Consider the following 25,502-nt stretch of genomic DNA (forward strand, 5'->3'; position numbering starts at 1 on the left):
ATCGTATAATAGTCGCGAATAATATCCATAAATAAACAGTTCATCGAATTTTTAATGTTAGTTGAAATTTTGGTGGTTAATTTATCCGTTTCCCCGAGCTCTACCAATTAGTTACTAACCGTTGGAATTTCTGGATATTTTCTTTAGTTTTTTACTCGAAGATCTATTCGATCCGAGATTCGCGTCTTTTTTTTCGAAGACCTATTGGTACCCGTTATTTGTAAGTTTTTTAATTTCTTCAAATTTGGGTAGGGTTTAGCTATTTTATCCCTTTAAATTATGGACTAATCTACTTATTAGCGTATTTTACCATCCTTTGCACAGTTCATAGGTGGTTTCTTCTAACTTAACTAAATGAACTATTTCGTTTCGTCAGAAACGTATTTTAAAAAAAACATCGGGTACCTGTTTCGAGCGAAAACTTATCTCTTAAGAGACACATAATACACTCCTGTTACTAGACACATTTTTTTTAACTATACTTGAAACTATCAGCCACACGTCAGTCTTGACGCTGTTTGGACACGCCCCCATTTCGGGGTCATTACGTAAGCGTGTAAATAGTAATCCCCCCCCCCGTATTCCTAACCCCCCGGAGAGAACGCACGAGGGAGATTTTCCGATATCGTATGAGGTGGGACGAAGGTTACCCGCTCCTAACCTTGTTTACAAGATTGATTGACAAACATTGGGTTCGCCTTATAGCGCGTATACTTCTTTCTGCTTTGGCAGTCTTTGGCTATTGTATTCCCCCCCCCTTTCACCCGTGTAAAAACACTACGCGGTGATTGAAAACCACTTTCTCTACTTCCGCCATTTGGGACACGGTATCTGCCAGCCTATCTGGATTTTTAAAATGAAAGTCAAAGGACACGTTGAACCTAAACCGTGGGCGTAAATTAAAAGGTTGGGTCTAGGGTTTTAGTTGAACGTACGAGCGAGTATGTATCGTACAGATCGATGGTACAGATCAATCTTAATGGTGGGCGTGGCTAGATATGTGTCACAGCTGATACTACACTTTGAACTTACAAGGAGACTACCCGTGGTGTTACACACCGATTTTGTTCAAACTCGGGGGATTGGTAGACCTTCATGTACCTTGAAAAATCATAAAGGGATTTTATTCAATGGGCAACGGTTTTGCCATGGCAACGAAAAATGTTTTTGACAACATCAAATGGAAATTTTCCCATTGAAAATAACATGGGATTCTGACCGATTCCTAGGACCCTCCCTGTGAAATATTTCACAAAATTGAAAAACCAAAATGAAAATAACAAAATTATAAAAAAAAATTATAAAAATTGACGAAAAAAATCACAATTTGTCATATTTTGATCAATTTAAAAAAAAAAATTCACAGGGAAATCGGTCAAAATCCCATGTTATTTTATGTTGTCAAAAACATTTTTCGTTGCCATGGCAAACCCGTTGCCCATTGAATACAATCCCTTTAGGATTTTTCAAGATACATGAAGGTCTACCAATCCCCCGAGTTTGAACAAAGTCGGTGTGTAACACCTCGGGTCGTCTCCTTGTTAGTGAAATGATGAACAAGCGTATTGTTTAATTAAAAAAAACTAAAGATTTATACTATTTGGTTGATGTAAAAATAAACTACACTTTGATCTTAACGAAATGAAGTAGAAGATCATTATTACAGGGCTCCCACCAGGTCCCTAAAATACCTAAAAGCTCCTACCTTTTTTTCGAGGTTCCTAAACCACCTTATTTGTAGTACATTTTGTGAAAAGTACCATCGGCTTATAATATTGAACCAGAATTGTTTCGATTCACGTTTATAGCTATAATTTACTACATTAGGTGGCGCCATGAGCTCGGCTAATTTGAAAATATTCGGTAAAATTCATAATGAGCCTCCCTGTCGTAAAGTTGAAATATATAATTTAGAGTAAAGATAGGTCATTTTTGTGATAAAATATTTTTACCAATTAAAACTAAGTCAGTTTTACAAATATCCTATTTTAAAATAAAGATCTCATTTTTTATTAAAATGGTCCCTATTTGGTTCCTATTTCACCCTATTTCTAGCTTCAAAAATCCCCTATTTCCCTATTTTTTTTTCTTCAGATTTTGCACTGGTGGGTGCCCTGTTATTATATTTAAAAAATGTCATCTATTTGGTAGAATATTTAGTGGAATTTAACGAATTTTTAAATTGTATTTAATTGAGTCTATGATTTGTCCGAGCTAGTTTTCAAGTTTGATCTGAAAAGATACTACACTTGGATCTTATAGCTAAACGACCAAGAAGCTTATTATTAATTTTAAATAACGTGGTTCAAAGTGATAAAGGTATAGCAAAATCGATACAGGAAAGAAAGGAATATCAATTGACTTTTTTGGAGAATTCTAGCCTTAGTCATCTGGTCTGGACAAAACACAGAAACACCCAAAAAACCGAGTAATATGAGAGTCATTGCTCGCTCGTCCAATAAATATATATTTATCATCTTTAACGTTAATTAATTTCTATCTAAATCGTACAAATTGATTCGGTCGTATTCGCCAAGATAAGATCCAACATTGGAACGAATCAAATTAATTTCGATTAATTAGCGGTATATTTTTAACGACATTGCGTTTGTAATTCGAAAGGCAGATACGGTGGAACGATGGGTGTAGTTGGAAAGTTCCTTGTACGGGGGTATTTTTCGGGAGTGGCCCTTTAAGGCTGACTGACGCCACCGAATGAAGACGAAAAAAGAGGCCAACTTTAGCAGCGGCACTTTGAAGCCGGATACTAAATTAAATTGAACGGTACCACCCTCGTCCGAGGAGGGACTGAGTGCTTTGGGCCGCCCCTTGAATTTTACCTACCGAGCTTTTCAATTAGATCTGTCACTTTGATTAGATTCTCGGAATAGAACTAAGAGAGCCGTGAAGGTCCTATTTTTCCGTCCGTACAGGGAACCATTTTTACGCGTACATATAAAACGCTTCGTCTAGGAATTCTAGACTCGCATTACTAGAAATACACAAGTAAAAAATTATAATAAATGGTGGGAACCATTGGCTGACGAAAATGACTTATAATAATAATTTTATTTATCAGGAGAGAAAGTGTTATGCACTTATTGAGTCCCGAATACATACACAAGGATTATACTCTAGTAAATCCAAATAAAACTGGAAACCCAAAAACCAGAAATAAAAAAAACAAAAGAAAATGAAAACAAAAATAAAATAAAATAGTGTTGTTGTAAGTCGTAAAATTTTCCGGAAAATGTTCCGTATTTTTCCGAAAAAATAATATTTTTTAAATAAAGTGGCATTTTCGATCATTTTTTCGAATCTAAAAGTAAAACTAAACCTTTAGACTAGTTTATACTGATTAGCAATGTAACACTATTAATGTTCTGTAGTATGTTTACTGTTATTAGACATTTTATATCCATAAAATGTTAAAAAAATTAAAAACCTTTAAAAAGTAATTTGTTTCAATATAAAATTTTTCCGATTTGCGGAAAATTTTCTGTTAATTTTTCCGCATTTTATTTTTCCGGAAAATTATCAACACTAATCGATCCAACTGGAAACAAAACACATTCGGTTCTGTTTGGTTCAATCATTTTCATCAAATCAGAATAATGCTGAATTTTATGCATTGCAATTGCACAAATGTTTGGATTATAATCAAAGTCGAATTTGAATTTGCCCAATTTAGGATGTAATATTTTTATACAATTTGATCCAGCGTTACTACGGTAATTCAAATCACGTCAAAAGTACCATATTCCTTTATTTTCAGATTAAGCGTGAAACAATAGCTACGAGTGTACGTATATTTGATACTTATTTGCGCCAATAGAACCATTCCGGGAAACACTAATGGGTCATTCCATGTGAAATCGAGAGGTTGGGAGGCACTACCTCACCGATTTTTACATGCATTTTTTGTGTGAATGTAGGCTAGATATAATGACAACTCTTAAAATTTAAGCCCTCTAGCTGTAAAATTGGGCGTTTAATAATTTATTGGTATTTATACACAACGAAGGCTTTGCGGCCCCAAAAATTCAAATATTTGACCATAACTCGCAGTGAAATTACCCAATACTAATAAAAAATGAGTCAGTTCATCACACATTTGACATGAAATCCGAACCTGGCAATGAAATTTAAATCGGACAATTATTGTAGAAGATATTAAGGTATTAGGGGGGTTCATTTGACCCCCAAAAATCGAAAATGACGTCACCATCGATTTTTTAAATTTTTTTATATGTTAGTTCCTTTGACTTAAATAACTTATATTTAAAATATCAACAATGAGAAACTTTTATTTTAAGTATAACACTTAGTTTATTTTATTAAAAAAAAATTAATTTGTAATGTTGAATATAGAGGTTGCTTTTCCAATACAGAGCAATTTAAATGTTTGTATTTATCATGAATGCATTTATATATGTATCTATTATTTATTTCAATTATAATTGAACATTAAAAACCATTCAGTGTATCTTAATTTGGCATCGAAATTGGTTTTCGATCATTATTGTAGAAGACATTAGGGGGGTTCATTTGACCCCAAAAACGGAAATGACGCCACCTTCGATTTTTCAATTTTTGTATATGTTATTTCTCCTGACCCAAGTAGCTTAGATTTAAAAAGCAACAATGAGAAACATTTATTTTAAGTATAACACATAGTTTATTTTATTTTGAAAAAAATATTATTAATTTGTAATGTTGCATTTAAATGTCGCTTTTTCAATAAAGTGCAATTTAAATGTTTTGTATTTATCATAAATTAATTTGAATATCAATCTCTTAAGTATTTCAATTTTAATTTTAACATTAAAGCCATTCAGTGTATCTTAATTTGGACCCGAAATTTAATTTAGATCATTACTGTATAAATACAAAACATTTAAATTGCACTCTATTGGAAAAACGACCTCTATATTCAACATTACACATGAAAAATATTTTTTTCAAAATTAAATAAACAAACGGCGTAAGTGTTATACTTAAAACAAAAGTTTCTCATTGTTGATATTTTAAATATAAGTTATTTAAGTCAGAAGAACTAACAAAAAATTAAAAAAATCGAAGGTGGCGTCATTTTCGATTTTTGGGGGTCAAATGAACCCCCCTAATACCTTAATATCTTCTACAATAATAGTCCGATTCGGATTTCTTGTCGAAATTGTGATAAAGTGACTCATTATTATTAGTATTGGGTAATTTCACTGCGAGTTACGATCAAATATTTGAATTTTTGGGACAGCGAAGCCTTCGTTGTGTGTAAATTTCAATAAATCATAAAACGCCCAATTTTACAGCTAGAGGATTTAAATTTTGGGAATTGTCATTATTTCAAGCCTAAATTCACACAAAAAATTCATGTAAAAATCGGTGAGGTAGTTCCTCCCAACCTCTCGATTTCACATGGAATGACCCTAATGTAGCACTAGGTTAGCCAATAGCTTGCGCAAATAATGATCGCTTCTACAGTAGAAACGAATGTATTATTATTTAAGTTTAATAGATTGTTATTAGGTTATAATTCGTAGCGACATCTGTTTAACCGTAACTGAACCATGGTGTAAGTAGACAACGGTTTTTTTTAAGAGTCACTCTGGCCAATTCGCTAATGCACATCTACCGTCATATTGAGCTAATAATCGTTTTATTTGGAATTGAAAAATAAATTTTAATATTCAAGACACAACGATTTGGTAAATGGTGATTTTATACGAACCTTGGCAAATCTATAATAAGCTTAAGGCTCTTTCGTCGTACTAAATTAAATATTTATCATTTTGGAATGAAAAATTTAGCTATTAGATTTTAATATTTTTTCTATTGTCATCCAAACTTAACGCAAATTGAAGTGGACTCAAAATTGTTATTTGGTCCACTTGGTCCGCGACTAAAGGATATTCAGTCACAAATTAAAGTGACAAAAAAATGACATTAGCGGGCCAAGTCTTCTTGCGACTTATACACAGTTACATTTATAAATAAAACTATAACACAGAACATAAAAAAAACGAATAAAAATAACAAAATTTAACAAAATTATATAAACCCAGGTTAAGAAAAATTTCCCTAATCTTCTACTCTTTTTGTAAAGTTATTTTACGTTACTTATATTCAAACATTGATTTTTTAGAAACTTTTTTACTGCAGGGTATATGTGTATTTTAATTAAACAACTATAAAATTCGTTAAAAAGCTTAGCACCAACATAAAAAATTGAATTCAGTTTTTTAACTGTTTGACACTTCGGGGGTTTAATTATAATATTTGACCTTGTGAGTGCATTATTATTTTTAATTTCAAACATTGGCTTGGGTTCATTTAGGTTTTGGTAAGTAAAATCCAAACACTTAAATTTATATAATTGGTCTATATCTAAGAGCTTGCTTTTATCGAAAAGGGGTTTAGAAGGGGATCGCCAATGTACTTTACAAATATTTTTTAAAGTACGTTTTTGTAATATTTTAATTCTCTGTATATTGTTATTAGAAGTATTTCCCCAAGCTATGATCTATTTTTTAAATAAAATTAGTGGTTTTTAAATAGTGCGTCCTAACCGATTCTCAGTTGCGTTATCTAGCCTGACAAAAAAATAATTATAAATCAGATATCAGATTACGTTGAGATATTATCAGATCAGTTGGGTCAAAATGAAAACCAAATATAATCTGAATTCATTAACCGACTGACAAAACTTCAGATACCTCGATTGTTTTCGGATTGAATTACTTCAATTTTTATTACTGTTAAAAAGTATAATTCAGCTAACTAAATCTGGTAGGAATAGATAAATTTAGATTGTTTTCTGAATCAGATACAATTTGAGGTCGGAGTCAGGGTTGGCAAAAAAATGTGTACGATAATTATCCATTTATTTGGATAAATATCAGATTATTTGGTTTATTATCGGATTTTTGATAATTATGAATATTTGGAATTTAAGTTTTAAAATTTAACGATGATTCCGATGAATGATTATGAACCAATCAACATTGCCTTTTCAAGTTTCAAAACAATTTCAAATTTTAAAGTTTAAAATTTGATAAAATTCATTTTGGATAGTTGTAAACATTACATAAATGTCATAAATACTTAATACTGCTGTATATTGCTTTATTATTAAATTAAAATTTAAAAACTGTTTTCACAGATTTTAATTTAATTCGATAATTATCATGATTTTTTCATCGGAACAATATCGATAATTATCATGATTTTTTCATCGGAACAATATCGATAATTATCATGATTTTTTCATCGGAACAATATCAATAATTATCATGATTTTTTCATCGGAACAATATCGATAATAATCATGATTTTTTCATCGGAACAATATCGATAATTATCATGATTTTTTCATCGGAACAATATCGATAATTATCATGATTTTTTCATCGGATCAATATCGATAATTATCATGATTTTTTCATCGGAACAATATCGATAATTATCATGATTTTTTCATCGGAACAATATCGATAATTATCATGATTTTTTCATCGGAACAATATCGACAATAATCATGATTTTTTTCATCGGATCAATATCGATAATTATCATGATTTTTTCAACGGAATAATATCGATAATTATCATGATTTTTTCATCGGAACAATATCGATAATTATCATGATTTTTTCATCGGATCAATATCGATAATTATCATGATTTATTCATCGGAACAATATCGATAATTATCATGATTTTTTCATCGGAACAATATCGATAATTATCATGATTTTTTCATCGGAACAATATCGATAATTATCATGATTTATTCAACGGAATAATATCGATAATTATCATGATTTTTTCATCGGAACAATATCGATAATTATCATGATTTTTTCATCGGATCAATATCGATAATTATCATGATTTATTCATCGGAACAATATCGATAATTATCATGATTTTTTCATCGGAACAATATCGATAATTATCATGATTTTTTCATCGGAACAATATCGATAATTATCATGATTTATTCATCGGATCAATATCGATAATTATCATGATTTTTCATCGGATAAATATCGATAATTATCATGATTTTTTCATCGAATAAATATCGATAATTATCATGATTTTTTCATCGGATAAATATCGATAATTATCATGATTTTTTCATCGGATAAATATCGATAATTATCATGATTTTTTCATCGGAACAATATCGATAATTATCATGATTTATTCATCGGAACAATATCGATAATTATCATGATTTTTTCATCGGAACAATATCGATAATTATCATGATTTTTTCATCGGATCAATATCGATAATTATCATGATTTTTTCATCGGATAAATATCGATAATTATCATGATTTTTTCATCGAATAAATATCGATAATTATCATGATTTTTTCATCGGATAAATATCGATAATTATCATGATTTTTTCATCGGATAAATATCGATCATTATCATGATTTTTTCATCGGATAAATATCGATAATTATCGTGATAATTATCATTGATAATTATCCATCGATAATTACCGACCAACCCTAGTCGGAGTGCTGGGTGAGGTGAATATTTAACTTATCTGACTAATGATTATCTTCACATATCTTAAAATTACAAAGGCTGACCGTTGTAAGTATTAATTTTATATAATTATTTAGCAATTGAATTTAAAATTATCACACTTGAGCTGAGCGTGAATATAGAATGAAAGCGTGGTAATTCCAGGGTTGGCTCAATTTTGCCAAGGGTGGAAGAAACTAAATTTTTCCGCGATTTTTTCCACCTATAGATCGATTTACAATTTTTAACGGGCAAAGACTACTTTAAAGGGCTAAAATTCATCCGAGGTAACGTGGTGATGGCATTATTTGTTAGTAGATGGCGCTCTGATAGCAACATGACGTCATAATTTTGATTTTCAATGATTGGTTGAAAGTTTTCAGTTTTTAGTGGAGAACGGTTTTGTCGAGATTTAAAATACAAAATTATCTTCCCTGATTGGATAGTTTAAAATTGTATTATAGCGCCATCTATGGCGGAAAGTGTTAACTACTGTTAAAATTAATTGTTAACTTAAATTACAAAAATTATATATTTTTAATAAGAATTTAAAGTACTATAATTTAGTAATTAATTAATAACTTTTTAAAACAGTTTATTTTTCATAAACTTTATTAAATAGGAAGGTACTTCGGGTGGATTTCGCCCCCTTTTTGCATATTTTCCTGTAGGCAATATGTGAATGCGTCTATTGTTTTCCTGTTAAAAACCGTGTGGAAAATCGTACTTCCTTGGTTTTTCCACCTCTACTGGCAAAATTCAATAAAAAATAAATAATAAAAGCAGTATATTCTTCTATTCTATTCACTCTTCTTCTGGCCTTTTTTCGTCTCTCCTATTTGCAATGACGAAATTAGTCAGTTAATAGATATATCAATGATTAATTTAGCATGAAAAGAGTTTTTTCCATTTTTCCCGGTTTTTACCAGTTTTTCCCTGGGTAATTCTGATGGTAATGAAAGTAGAACTAAAACCGACAACCTTAAATCGTATCAAAATAAGTAGACGAAAGGAATAGTTGAAGGTTTTCAACCGTGATAAATGAGCGAATGATTTAGCATCAAGCTATCAGCCAGGAGAGTTACGAGTTGCTTAAACGCACTCATTTAATGGTTATTCAAGCTTCAGATATTTCTGCTTGACTAACTTAATAACGTAAGCGGCGTATATGGCTAATGAACTCGGCCGTAGAAACTAAAAATAAGAGTACAAAGATAACATTAGACAAATCGTTGTATTAGGGTGCATTTTCCACACGCGTATTTGCACTCGCGTACTCCAGGGTAAATTTTATCTCGCACCTGTCTGAATAAAAATAAGCCAGAGGCGGGGTATATACCATCGCTTTTACTTTTAAAAACCAACCAAAAATTTCCCTGGCGCGTATGATAAAAGTCGGTTGAACAAAGAAAATATATATATTTTTTTGGTTTCGTGTAAGTGTAATTGTTTTTCCTGGAGCTCTCTTCTATCGAAAGCGTTCTTTTTTGCGGATGGGGTTGGGGTGAGAGGCTGGTGCCTTTTCTAATGAGTTAGCGGCTAGGGAAATTCGGAGCCTTATCTAAAACCAGTCAAGAAGTAGTTCCCAGAAGCCCCGCGCGTTGCCCGGAAAACTACTCTATTCTATCACTGGGTATTTTTTTGGGCAAACCTTCCTTTTATAGGAGCAATTATCTAGATGCTAAACAGACTTCGGCTTTATTACTCGTACGCGCCTAGTTTATTTATTTTTCCCCGCATCGAACCAAAGCCTTATCCACGAAAAAGAGTCTACACGCGCTGTGTTATATTTATATTAACTCCTTCATAATTTAGACGCAATATTTTAAAACGAATGGTTTTTGGGCCTGGTCCGCTGTAAGCTACCGAGTTTGTTGGTCGTAACATCAGAAGTTTATTAGAATTCCTTTTTCTTTAAGTATCCCTTCGTAGGATCTTGGTCAATCTTTTTTATCATGACGAGGCGTGGGGTAACAGATAAAAATGGGAATAAAAACTATCATAGCGCAAAGAGGGCCAAATACGGAATATTCCCCCGTCAGAGCAGGATGTTATAAAAGTAATTCAAACTTCTTAGGGCTAAAATAATTTACTTCTAATATAACCTGAAGAAAATAATATATATCTTACGAGATACGTTTTTTTTAGCTTGTAACGAGAACAGATCGGACCAGTTTCTGATAATGTACCGCGTATTACCATAAGTTTATAATATTATTCTATAAGTTTGTCACTTTGGGGAATATTTTACTGAGAGCTAGTAACGGAGTGACGTCATCACAAGAAGAAAGTATCCCCCTAGCGAAGCGCTATTAAAGGATACGTGTGACGCGTTAGCAAGCGGACGCAAAATGGCAACGAAGCCCGTAATGCAGTCTGCCTTGTGAATAGCTCTCAATAACACTTTTGCATGTGAAGAATAGGAAGTGTCGCACTTATGTACCAGTATTATACCCTTATGGTATTACTCTACTGAACGATGTACAAATTTCAAAAATACAACCTCTAATAAAATTAGCGTTAGAAATATATATTATTAGTGCCAAATAACTTTCAATAAACGCTTAAATAAAGCCTAGCAATTGTTATACAGAGAGCCAGGAAATATTTGTAAAAGCGTGAAATTTTAAAGTGCATCTCCTGAAATTAAAAAAAAATGCGCACGCGCTATCAACTTTAGCCCATAGATATATGAAATAGTATAGATCCTCAATTCTACTGATACGGAAGTGACAACTAGCAGACAACGCTTATTTTCTGGATACGCTACGTTATAGCGCCATCTTTCCACCAAAAGAAAAAAAATGACCCGTGACTATCAACATTATTAGGCCTAATCTACCACGTTCTTTTTTACAAATTCTAATTTTGGTCACCGATAGATGGCACTATTACGTAGCGCATTCAGAAAATATGGGTCTTCTGCAAGCGGTCTCTTCCATGTTCTTCCCACGGGCCCTTATGCAGCGTAAAATATTTAGGCTATCTATGTTTTAGCCTTACATATAAAACTAACATAAACATTCAGTGACTCGCGCATGCGCGTAGGGGGGATAGAAAAAGAGAGCGGCATTTATTGAAGCACCCGTAGGCGTATCTTTTCTTTCAGGAGGCGCGTGTGAAATTGAAAGGGCTCTTCTATATTGAACTATTAATCAGCGCGCGCTTTAAAAATAACGCTTTTACAAGTATGTCCTGGCTCTCCGTATTACAACTTCTAGGCAAATCGCTGATCAGGTTTTATTTAAGCGTCTATTCGTGTACAAAATCACGTTTATTTAAAGTTCATTGATTTCCTCCGATGCTATTTGTAAGTGTGGGTATTTTTCTCGCCAGTGAAGCTTATTTTCTAGCATGACGACCTTTTCACGAACCTCGACACACATAGGCGTTATAATGTATTAATAGCTATCTATCATACCAAGAATTTATTGGGGTTAACAGAGAATATGTGGACGCTCCACCCAACTTTCCTCGTGTAATATTTCACCATTCCGATAGGATCATAGGTTATCTCTCTCTATGTAGGCGGAGCTGGATAATATTTTTCAGACATCAGGAATACAGAGGCTATATTTCCCTGTTAACCTAAATATTTCCTAATTCAACATAATCATATAGTTACGGTTTCACCTAAGCATTAGAACCATTTCGCAATTCTCCAATAACATTCTACATCGAATAAAATGTTCATATATTTCTCTGATAACTTTCGAACTTAATAATTAGTATGATAATATAATATTTCTTTAAAGACGTTATATATGTAAAGAAAATATGCAAACGAGAAATTAAGAGCGGTAGAATTGGTATGCGTGAAAAGTTAGCGCCGTAATTAATTGGGTTAATAAGAATCAAGTTACAAATTCTAACAACGTTTCCATTGTACCGGCGGGAAAAGTTTCTCACCATATTTTATTATCCCGGAGTTAAGCCTAGTTTTCTCTTAACTCTTCCTAGCAATTTTCTTTTTGGTAGTCAGGTCCATCTCTCGTACGAAGCCGCTATTATCAAGGGAGGGGAGAAAACGTGAAGAAAATCTACTTTGTAATATTTACCACGATATATTTTGTTTAGTATATAGCCAGCTAGTCATTTTTTTCTCTTATTTTCTTTAAAAAATATGAATATTTAAAAGTTAATATGTCAGAACATTTTCCCAGGGGTTTTAAAAAGGAGTGGGATCTGCTATGATATACGTAATTAATTTTTTGTGTATTTTTTTTCTCTTCGAAGAGCCTCCGTCTTTCGTGGAGGAGTTGGCTTTCAGGAATATCAGTGTCACTGAGAATTCCAACGTCACGTTGGCCTGTCGAGCCACGGGAAATCCACAACCCAAAATACTCTGGACTAGGGAGGACAGTCAACTGTTTTCGGTCGGCAAAGAAGAGAGTAAGTGTTTAATATATAATATAATATAATAAATAAATGTTAAGATTAAATATTAAGGCTACTGAGAACCTACCCGTTAGGTTAAACCAGAAGTAAATGAACCGAAGTTATTGAAATAGCTTTCAGAATCGGAGGGCGTTTTCCTTATGAAAATGATGAGAAAATCGAGGCAAATAAAACTAATTTCCATCCCGGTCTTTTGACGCGATAAATTGCACTTGGGAATTGTGGGTAAAGCTATTTCTATGTATAAAAATGGTTTCATAAAAACAAAAACGTTTTTTTTTTTCGGCCTAGGAGCGCGCAAAATTTCAAATTCGAGGTCAAAATGTAATTTCCTAAGGAAAACGTCTCCAACATGGGGAGTATAGCAGTCTGATAACTGCGGTTCATTTACTTCTGGTTAAACTGAATATCGAGTTTGAAATTGAAACCGTGACGACATCAGTCGGGGACAGGAATCCATACCTCTACTGGGAATGCTTCGAATGCTTAACCTGCCGTATCGCGTATGATTAGATCACTCTGGCGGCTTTGGCCACGCCTACGAGAGAAAAAATCCCCATTGCACGCGCTCCCCTCTCACGTTGTTGTTTGTTAAGTTAACATAGTGACGTCAAAAAAACCGTCAGCCACATCGAGACCAAAATCTGCCGGGATAAGCATTCCAAGTAGAGATATGGATTCCTGTCGGGGACTAATTTTAAAATATTTTTATTTTGGCACAATATTTGAGATTCTAAAAACGAATTGTTTTTTTATGATTAATTATTTTAATTGAATCTTTAAATTTAGCTTTTATTGAAGTTGCTATAATTTTTTTTAAAAACATCAAAGTTTGCCGTAACTACGGGTTTATAGAAACATTTGAAATCGTTTCTACGATTTATACTAGATGGCGCTTTTCAATTAGGAAATTGGACATTTTCCATTTGAGAGAGGAGTAAATCAGGTTATCGGGTTTGGAAGCTCTCAGTAACCTAAACACGCACTTGATAGTACACTTTGCATTACACTGCTTTTTATCCTACGAGCTGTAGGATAACTCCCTTAATTTCGGGAATATAGTCACAGATCACTAAACACTCTACAGGGACTCGTAACCAGAGACAAGAAATTTTCGTTAACGTTGCGTGCGCGTGTTCATGAAATCACGTGACAGAAATTGACGTTATAATTTGGATTCGGGAAGCTTACGTCCATATAGAATCGCATTAAAAATTCTATTAAAATTTTTGTTATTGATTTACGTTTTAGCTGTTACAAATATTGATCCGCTAAAAAGAATTTTGTAATCTTCGGTATGATTTCGATTGCTAGTAACCTCGTGCAATCCAAAGCGTACGAATTAAAACGCAATTACCGAGGGAAAATGGCTTCATTTTTAGATATATATTTTTTTAGTAACTGTTTCGCGTGAGTCGGGACAGTCTGGCTCTGAAACAAAAGCGGGCACTCTTCCACTTGGTTTAGCATAAATGACAAATCCCGCGAAAACTGACAATAGTTTATCTCGTTGAGCTTTTCCCAACGGATTCGGCCGTTGCTATAATTATGCTAATGTTATCTACCTGCACGAAACTCGACCTGAATTTCTACTCTCCCCCGTGTTGGGCTGTGTTTACATTTATAGAAGCCAGTGACCCACTTTTTTTGGCGGCGTTGAAAACGGAAAAAAATATCAATATTTGAAGTGTATATATATATATATAGTTCGGCGCTTAAGCCGCCATCTATATTTGCGGAACGACAGTGGCTTCTTATTTTAATTTAATATTAGTTTACTTGTTTAATTTTAATTTAATATCAGTTTACTTCTTAATTTTAATTTAATATCAGTTTACTTGTTTAATTTTAATTTAATATTAGTTTACTTCTTAATTTTAATTTAATATTAGTTTACTTGTTTAATTTTAATTTAATATCAGTTTACTTCTTAATTTTAATTTAATATCAGTTTACTTGTTTAATTTTAATTTAATATCAGTTTACTTCTTAATTTTAATTTAATATTAGTTTACTTCTTAATTTTAATTTAATATTAATGCAATTCTTAATTTAATGTTAATGTAATTCTTAATTTAATGTTAATGTTATTCTTAATTCAATGTTAATGTAATTCTTAATTTAATATCAGTTTACTTCTTAATTTTAATTTAATATTAGTTTACTTCTTAATTTAAATTTAATATTAGTTTACTTTTTAATTTAAATTTAATATTAGTTTACTTCTTAATTTAAATTTAATATTAGTTTACTTCTCAATTTTAATTTAATATTTATGTCATTCTTAATTTAATATTAATGCAATTCTCAATTTAATGTTAATGTAATTCTTAATTTAATGTTAATGTAATTCTTAATTTAATGTTAATGTAATTCTTAATTTAATGTTAATGTAATTCTTAATTTAATATTAATGTAATTCTTAATTTAATGTTAATGTAATTCTTAATTTAATGTTAATGTAATTCTTAATTTAATGTTAATGTAATTCTTAATTTAATGTTAATGTAATTCTTAATTTAATGTTAATTTAATTCTTAATTTAATGTTAATGTAATTCTACGGTTTACCCCCATTTCGCCCAAAATAGTTCTCCCAATTCCAATTTCTCCCAATCCCATTTCTCCCAATTCCCATTTCTCCCAAGCCCATTTCTCCCAATCCTATTTGTCCCAATCCCATTTGTCCCAAAATAGTTATCCCAAATCCATTTGTCCCTAAATAGTTATCCCAAATCCCATTTGTCCCAAAATAGTTATCCCAAATCCCATTTGTCCCAAAATTACACTTGGTATAAACATTAATCTAAGTTTTATTTTAATATGCAAGTACATCAAATTTTGCCCATTTCATTTTACATCGAATCCCCATTTTATCGTTCGAGGAATTCTTCTGGGGTTTTGGATCCTAACCTAATCTAACCTAACCTAACCTAACCTAACCTAACCTAACCTAACGCCAAGTCAATTCACATATTCACAAAACGGTAAACTTACTTTATTTACCGATTCCAAATAATGATTGGGAGAAAGGGGAATCCATATTTTTTGGGAATATTGATCGTTGGGAGAAATGGGAATCAATTTTTTTGGGAAACTTGATCGTTGGGAAAAATGGGAATACATATTTTTGGGTTAAATGAACTCCGGTTCGGAGAAATGGAATTGGGACAAATGGGATACCATGTTTTTGGGATAACTGATAAATTTGGGAGAAGGTAAAATTGGAACATACCAATTCTACAGCCTTACTAGATAGAAGAATCCATATTCCTAGAACATAAAGTGACTTAGCCAAGCGAAAAGCCTACTACGTACTCTCCCTCCATACCCAAGGGCCACTCTAATTTCGGGAATGCATGGTGTCAACCTAAACCAAAAGTGAGAAATTCGGTCTATTTATCAGAAGATATATCCTGCGCCATCTATGATGCGGCGGACTCAAAAGCGAATCGAAAAGTTAACGGATTGAGCTTTTGTAGAGTGCCAAAATCTTTTTCTTTTGATTGGAAAATATGTGGTGATAAATTCCGTAGATCCATAGAAATTATTTGATTTGAAGAGCTGGAAGGGACTCTGTTTTATTTGTAGTTTCTGTTGAAATAACCGCGGGTAATGGAACACCGCTAAAAGTGTTATAAAAATTAATTTGTTTCCAATCCAGTCCGTTGCTTCTGAATTATTTATTACCTGGAATGAAAGCGCTTCTGAAAGAGCAATGCTCCCCATTTTCTATAAATAGTCATGTAGTAGCTTCGAGTAAAGCTTCCCAAGTATAAACGCATTGAGTACATAAAGACCTTGTTAATTTTAAATTATTATTTCAATATTAAAATCGGTTTATTCATTTCGACGCTCAATATTTGTCGGCTAAAATACCTTTGAAATAATTGAAAGAGTTAAAATTAAAATGTTCTATAACTATCTTTTTCGTCTGCTAACACTCTTCAGTTTTTTAGTTCTACATGATATACAGGATGTTTTTTTTTGCTCGAAAAAGTGATTTTTTTTATGCTTTCTAGTTAGTTGAAATTTGTACTGTACATTATACGTTCCGGGGGACACTTTCTACCAAAATTTCATCTAAATCGAAAGATATTTTCACGTTTTTTGAAAATTTAAATTTTAACCGCTAGGTGCTGTAAGAAAATTGTTAATGATAAAATTGTAGAGCGCCACCTAAAACGTACAAATAGCGTTGGCGCGAAAAAATAGACGTCTTTTTCACTGACAAAATACGACTTGAAAAAGTGACAAGTTGCGCAAGCTAAAATAACTTTTTTTGAATTCCATTGGGAGAGTAGTGTAACTTTATGGAAGTCAGAAATTTGTTTTCGTTAGAATGTTGTGAAGTGTCGTCGTCGTTGTTGTTGTTGGCGTCCACATTTGCAACACCTTCCATATCTTTTTAACGGGGTGACATAAAAGGCCGTTTTTTCTAAGAATACTTAATAGGGTTGCCACTATCTACACAACCAAGTTCCGCTGGTTAAAAGTAGTTAGCGGCGATTTGCCAGCCCCTTCTATCCGACCCCCATAAACACTTTAAAAAAAAATACGCAGTCTTATAATTTTGGATACGGTTGACTTTTAAATGTCGATTCTTTTTCATCTATATTATTACTGCTTTACCTCTGCACTGTGTGCACGTTTCAGCTCTGTCAGGTAAACAGGGGGCGCAACAGCCCCCTTTTCCGATTTTGAGCGTTGTTTTACGCAGAGTACGAAAGTTCCCAAAAATCTCCAGGATAACGCGTTATTATTAATAGATTAGTTTCTATTGGATTTGAGATACGGGACCCAAACTTAGAATACAGATAAAGAAGCTGAAGTCTAACGCTATGCTTAACCCTTTTAACACGCGCCAAGGCTTATAGATCCTACACGAATTTTCTTCGTAGTTTGGATTGGATTTGAGATAATAATAATCAGCTAGGCTAATACCCAAGGCACCACCTTAGGCCTAAGTCATCATGTGACTTTTGAAGCCCTTAATTCAGGTGGCCGGGTTACAATGCGTAGGAGGGTGGTGGCAAGCCCTGCATGCGACGAGATCGAGCCAACAGCTCCCTACACTAACTATTACCGTTAACCTAGACAAGTTTTATGGAAGGAGAACCCGAAGAACTCGGGGGAAAACCTCTTAAACCAGTGGGGAGAGAACTTGCAAACTCAACGCAGAAGGAGTTGTTCCGAGTTTTCACCCAGTGCCACAAGCTGGGATCGAACCCGGCTCCGCTTGCTGCGAGGCGAAAGTGCTAACCACTCCGCCACCCCACGGGACTCAAACTTTTAATACAGTTAAAGAAGCTTAGGTATGACGCTATGCTTAACCCTTTTGACACGCGCCAATGCTTAGAGAAAAATTAATTTCACTTCATCGATGTGGAACTAATATTTCGGCCTGGCTGACTTGTTTCAAAACATATCGTCTGCTTAGAAAACGAATATTCTAGCGTTGAACGCTACGCGGCTCTGTAAACTGAAAATGCTAATTGAAATTACACCATGTTTTATTCATATATTTAAGCAATTTATATACTTTTACCAATGCCCATTAATAATTATATGATATCAACATTATCATTTCAATTAATTTGTTGTAATACCTTTACGCATGACGAAATTGATACCTTCCAGAGTTTTATTGGCCCATTAAATTGTATATATACAGTCCCCAGAATATCCTGTTACATATTGCATCATTTCCTTCGCGTACCTTTAATCCATTATTGAAAACCGTAATCTTTTTTTTTCACTTTCCGCTATATATCGTAGTGGTTTTTTCCCCGTCATGCGTCTTGCTTTATTTTTATTTTTTATAATATCGCCTTTTTTGAGAAATTACTTTTCGTTCAATTTCAATAGTGTTTATACAGTAAATGGAATATTTGTGTTCTTGAACAAAAAGAATACACTAAAATAGAGGTTTTATCCCAAAGGAGTTTAACAATTTTTTATCTTGATTTTCCTTTAGAATTTAAATTGAATAAAAAATATAAATTATAAAGAAATATCGTATTTTAATGTTGAGTATTTAATATTAAGGGATAATAGTAACATATTTCTCTATTCGCTTATCTGTCAGCTAATCACTGTCTGCGATAAAGATTTTTAGAAATATTTTAAAGTGATTGTTATTTAGAAATTAAATTGAGCTAAAAATATAAATGTAGTATTTAAATGTTTAAATCTAAGGAGAACTAGAGCATATAATTATTTTCGCTTATCTGCTAGTCTATCAATACAAATGAAACCTCTAAACATCCTCATTACATTATAAGACGCTAGCATCTACTAACCCCTGGAAGCTAGGAGCAACAAACACAACAACCCACACAAGGAGAACGCAACCCGTCAAAAAGCCGTGGATTTTCTTGTGTACGTTTTTCATTGGCTAGACGCTTTAGCGCCTGCTGCCGTCGGAAGGGGAAAATTCGGAAATTGTCTTCCCCCCCGCCCGTAAAACGTTCAGCGAAAAGGCTCGTGACGCTCGTCCAATGAAATTCGTACACAACTCTTCGTTAGCGTGTTTAAAGGCTAGCTGCGTTCTCCTTGTGTTTGTTGCTCCTAGCTAGCATAAACTCTACTTATGTCTTTTTAAAACGTTCCACGCTCGTCTTGATATTTTATCGGATGATAAAATACGCGAAAAAGTAGATTAGTCCATAATTAAAAGAGATAATATATCTAAATCCTAAACAAATTTGAAGAAATTAAAAAACTTACTAATAACTCGTACCGATAGGTCTTCGAGCGAATCTCGGATCAAATAGATCTTCGAGTAATAAACTACATAAAAAACTAAATAAAATAGCCAGAAATTCCAACGGTAGACCGGTTTCGTTCTATTTGGAACTCATCAGTACCGTGCGGGAAATCTGGCTGGCGACTGTTATATCGAAAAGAGAAACTAAGCCTAAACATTAAAAATTTCAAAACGCGTTGCATAGCAACGGAAAGCCGAAAACGGGCTCGAGCGATTTCGCGCGTGCTCCCCGAATTGAATAAAATGCGCGAGCCTTTTACGCTAAAATATTAAAGAGCGCGTGGAACATTTTAACAAGTCGAACAAGACATGAATTAAAATTCGACGAGTCGCCCTTTTTATAAAGATCTAACCTTCAAAACTGAACTGAACTTCTACACAAGTATCTCGTGACGAAAGCGATTCATTAAAACAAGTGTAATGACTTTATAGAAAGGCTTATCTTCTTCTCTAATATATAAAGATGAGTGTTTGTATATATCTCATATTTAAAGGTGAATGTTTTATTCTGTATATATATATATATACATTATATATATATGTATGTATGTATGTATGTATGTTTGTCCGCTATAGAAATCTACAGTTTTCAACTTAGGTCGACCACATTTGGTATACTATCTCATGGTACCCTGACTGTGGTTTTCGATGGTTACGGTCGGCAAAACAACTTTAATTAATTGAATTAATTTAATAATTAGATATATCCGCTATATACAAGATACTACACTTTGATCTTAGCCAACAGAGCGAGTTTCTTAGTTCATTAGGCATACACACGAAAAACTTTCTTCTATAGACACTAGGCCGTTTATCAGTCAGTTCATTAAGCCAAAATATAGATCATCTCATTATTTCATTCTTATCTGTCAGATTATCAAGCTCAGAAAAACCTTTTATTTTGTGCTCACTTCATTTTGTGGTATACGTTAGAAAACGACAAATGTTAATAATTACCCCTCATAATATGTCAAAATAATATAAACTTGTAGTAACGTAAAAAGCGTCGTCTGCTAGACCCGGCTCCGAAGTTACATATGTCATTGCCAATTTCCAAGCGTTTATACACTGACGTCTCGTTCGGGGTTTCGTCCAAACTCACATAGATGCTCTATCCAAACCTTCATTACGTTGTCTACAGAGCCTAATGTGTCAGGTTAGGCCAGTAGCGCCGCCATTACGAAGGCTTAGCGGGATTTATCCTCACTATATTCCGGTTGGACATCATCGCGGTTCCGAGATCTAAGACCGACCCGCTGTCCTCCGTAAGGACTGATGATATTGCCCCCCCCCCTCCCTCCATTACGACAGTTGTTATCAAGAACCTATTTAGTCTTCTGAGGACGTAAGAGGGTGCCCATTTATTTATTTTCCTATTATTAATTAAATAGTAACAGTTAATTCGACTTTTTCCATAACTGATTTATAAATTTCAAATAATTGATGACTAATTAAATTAATGAAATAATTAATTTGAAGTTGTAAGAAATAAATCAAGAGTTAAAAAGTACTTTCCCTTAATAATTTATTAACATTTTCTCGAAATATGAAAGGAAACAGACTTACGAGCGATACTAGATGGGAAAAACAGTTGGGAAAAATGGAGATTTTAGGGAGGAGCTTAGGTAGTAGATCGTGTTAGCGGGTCTAGTAGATAGACTGATACGTTCTCAGTAACCTTAATAAGTTATTCCTGTTTCTCTGATCCAAGAAGGGACGTTTGGAGATGGGGGTGGGGGTAAGTGACGGGGTTAAGGCAAGGGGCAAAAGGGGGTGTGAACGGGGGGGAATGAAGGGGGCTTTTCTTAATAATGATTTCGGTCGCGTTATAATGAGAGGGCGACCCTGGCCTTAATCTGCTTAAAGGAGGAATAATTCCCCAAGAGGATTGCGGATAATCCCCTAACGCGTCATTACTAGCTATGGCTGATTAGCTCCCTTCCTCCCCTCAGCTCCTTAAGCCCCCTTGCTCTTCCTTGGTTCTGTCCTTTTCGACGGCTGAATCAACGCCAAAGAAAGTCAGAAAAAAATCCCTGACTTTGGCGGCGAAATTAAAGATTTTTTTTCCCTCGTAACCGTCCCCACCCTCTCCCCCGCGGTACCTCAAAATATCGGAGGGTTTTTTTTTGGTTATTCAAAGACTTATGTTTTAAGCGAGGTTTTAAGAAAGGAAAATGTTGCCTTTCCTTTCTCGGCAGATTCTAAACTCAATAGAATCTAAAATTAAATTTGGCAAGCAATCATTTTCCGTTTTCTACCTTCACCTCGTCTCAGCCTTAGATTTTCTCCTTCGAATTAAGCTGACACCCGGCTGAAGTAACGCTTCCCTCTTGATTGCTCTGTTTTTACCAGTTTTTTTTTATTGGGTTTAAGAGGTTTGTTTTCTTTATATGAAGTTTTTTTAGGGTAGCCGTTTTGGAAAACTTACCCCTGTAGCATTTTAGAGTCGGGCCGACGTCGGCTAGTGTCTTAAAACAGAAAGGTCGGCCTACTGTAGGGCCACCCCACTCTGAAAGGTCGAAATGTCCTAGTAGAAAAGTAGTCGGCCGACCGTCGATCGACAAAAAAATTCGACTCACTTCCGATGTATGTCCTACTCAGAAAGGACTATGGACCGACTCAGAAAGGACTATGGACCGACTCAGAAAGGACTATGGACCGACTCAGAAAGGACTATGGACCGACTCAGAAATGACTATGGGCCGACTCAGAAAGGACTATGGGCCGACTCAGAAATGACTATGGGCCGACTCAGAAATGACTATGGGCCGACTCAGAAATGACTATGGGCCGACTCAGAAATGACTATGGGTCGACTCAGAAATGACTATGAGCCGACTCAGAAATGACTATGAGCCGACTCAGAAATGACTATGGGCCGACTCAGAAATGACTATCGGCCGACTTAGAAAGGACTATGGGCCGACTCAGAAATGACTATGGGCCGACTCAGAAATGACTATGGGCCGACTCAGAAAGGACTATGGGCCGACTCAGAAATGACTATGGGCCGACTCAAAATGACTATGGGCCGACTCAGAAATGACTATGGGCCGACTCAGAAATGACTATGGGCCGACTCAGAAATGACTATCGGCCGACTTAGAAAGGACTATGGGCCGACTCAGAAATGATTATGGGCCGACTCAGAAATGATTATGGGTCGACTCAGAAATGACTATGGGCCGACTCAGAAATGACTATGGGCCGACTCAGAAATGACTATGGGCCGACTCAGAAATGACTATGGGCCTACTCAGAAATGACTATGGGCCGACTCAGAAATGACTATGAGCCGACTCAGAAATGACTATGGGCCGACTCAGAAATGACTATGGGCCGACTCAGAAATGACTATGGGCCGACTCAGAAATGACTATGGGCCGACTTCACAAAGGCATATTTCCGACTCGGAAACGACGTTGGGCTAACTTCATATACATACAATTTCGACTGTGAAACGACGTTGTGCCGACGTCAAATTAAATCGCACTTCGGAACTTCCATTTAATACCAATTTGATGCCTTAACAGTAATTTAGCTGAGATTGAATCGATAATAATTTTCAATTATTTTGTAAACAAAAATGAGCTATTTATATAAATAGAACTAATCCAAACAATATACAAGACTGAAAATCTTTTGGTGAAGTACATAGAATTAATATAGTAGTGATATAGAAAAGAAACATTTTAATTAAGCTTCTAGATATTAATACGTAAAAACAATTACAATTCAAATACTTTTAACAAATATCATTATCTTTTAATGTTGTAGCAAGAATGTATTTATTTATACTCAGGGAGAATGAATATGACGAGACTATCGACGGACATGTTGAGGCCCTAACCCCGTCACGCTAAGGAGGGAGGGAGGAAAAAGGAGGCGGTCTCATTTTTTGCGTCCTCGCAGCAGCGTTAATCGCGTCGAAAAACGTAATTTTTAAGAACCAATGAGATTGCAGTATTATTTGATTTTATTAAAGCGGAGGAGCATACCGGGGGCCCCAACGGGTGGAATTGGAGAAACGCTAAAATTAATCTCAACATATTCATTCTCCCTGAGTATAAATAAATACATTCTTGGTTGTAGTCTATTTTATATGTTATTTATAAAACACATGACCTTGTAATTGCCAAGGCCTAACAGCTCATTCAAAACATTGTTCACAAAGCTATAATTAATTGATATAGATATTATTTATATTGATATATTATTGAAAAACTTACTTTGTTAGTTTCGATTTAATGTATTTCTCAAGATTTCAATGATTTTTCCATTAATTTTGAACAGAAAATTAAGCGCACAAGTCAACAATTACACCTCTCATCTCAAGCGAGTTCGCCAATAAACTTCTAACATGCTGTTAGTCCGGAGATGGCGCTGCGAAAGTATCAACTGGCGCGTGCTTTTGAATTTTTTAAACTATGAAGCGTTTGAAAAACGTTTGTGCTCGTATCAATAGGCCTATTTATTAATACATTTTAAATTTTTTACTCTATTTAGAGTATAATTAATCAATATCAATAAAAATCAGGAATTAATATTTTGAAATAATATCGTAAATCGCAAACCCCTGTAACACATGAAGTCGGTTTAGAGCAAAGACTATATACGCTTCGCTTACTAGACACGCGTCTCCATACAAAAAACCTGTTAACACTTTCGAAACACTGGAGAAGCCTTTGACCAGCCGTTAGAGGCGCCACTAGTAACGTCTGCTATCGTATGCAAGTTGAGCCATTGAACACGCCAGTCTATTTATATATAGTCTTTGGTTTAGAGTCGGGGTACGGTCGAAAAGTCGGTTTATAGCATTGAGTTGGGAATAAATAGAGGTACAACTAAATCTGGCTGGCGCGGGACCAATTTCGTTCAATAAGGAGACTTTATCAACTTTATCGTTCTACCATGGGGGCATCTGTTTCTATTGGTGGCAACTATTGCAATTGAATTTTTCGCGAATCTGATGCGAAATTGAAATGTATGATTTCTCGTAACAAACACACCTTTGAAGTTGTTTAAAAATAATTTTATTCGGTCAACACGATTCTTTTTAACTCAAGTTACGGTGAGTTAGCTAATAATTATTTATTGTTATTTATAGTAATAATTATTTATTTTTAGCCATATAACTTTACAAAATATAGATGGCGCTACCGCCTAATTATAAAGATGAATTTCGTTCAGTCTTATCAGATTAGGTATCGCGTAACCATGGCAACTGAAATCGTAATTTTAATTCTAGCAGTATTATTCCCAATTCAATGGTTTATAGTCGACGAGCAAATGCCGACCTAAAACGTCGAAACGTTTTTCGACACTAAAACCATAAATCCTTTTTTGGGACTATTTATGGTCGGTATAAAAGGCGATATTTTAATTATTTTCTGACTATTTGATGATGATGAATTTTTTATTCACTTTTATTTTTTCTTCAAACTTATTTGTATTCGAAAATCTAATAATGAGATCAGTTTTGGGTCGGAAATAAGCATTAATATAATTTCGGCCCGACGTCGTTTCGGAGTCGGTTCTTAGGTCTATTAATTGGCGGTAAAGAGTCGACGTTTTGTAGTCGGCCGACCATTTTACCCCGACTCTAATTTGCTACAAGGGAAGTAACCGCTTATGCAAATTAATTTCAAAAAATTAATTAATCATAATTAGTAAAAATTAAGTATAATTATACAATAAAATACAATTATTTTAAAAATATGAAAAAAATACATGTGTGGTCCTTATCAAGTCGGCATATCGACTGTACATTAAAGTCGACTTGCCGACT

The 25,502-nt window shown here is 34.0% G+C and overlaps 1 protein-coding gene across 1 annotated transcript in view; it reads left to right on the forward strand.

Moving 5' to 3' along the window:
* LOC149940631 (lachesin-like) overlaps positions 1 to 25,502 on the forward strand; it is a 212,640-nt gene that overhangs the window by 158,311 nt on the left and 28,827 nt on the right. The window contains exon 4 of the mRNA XM_090177388.1: positions 12,785 to 12,940. Within this exon, the coding sequence (XP_090033514.1) occupies positions 12,785 to 12,940 (156 nt within the window). The remainder of the gene's footprint in view (positions 1 to 12,784; positions 12,941 to 25,502) is intronic.

Source organism: Leiobunum rupestre, chromosome 6, assembly GCF_980474605.1.
Source record: "Leiobunum rupestre chromosome 6, qqLeiRupe1.1.hap1, whole genome shotgun sequence".
Classification (NCBI taxonomy): domain Eukaryota; kingdom Metazoa; phylum Arthropoda; class Arachnida; order Opiliones; family Sclerosomatidae; genus Leiobunum; species Leiobunum rupestre.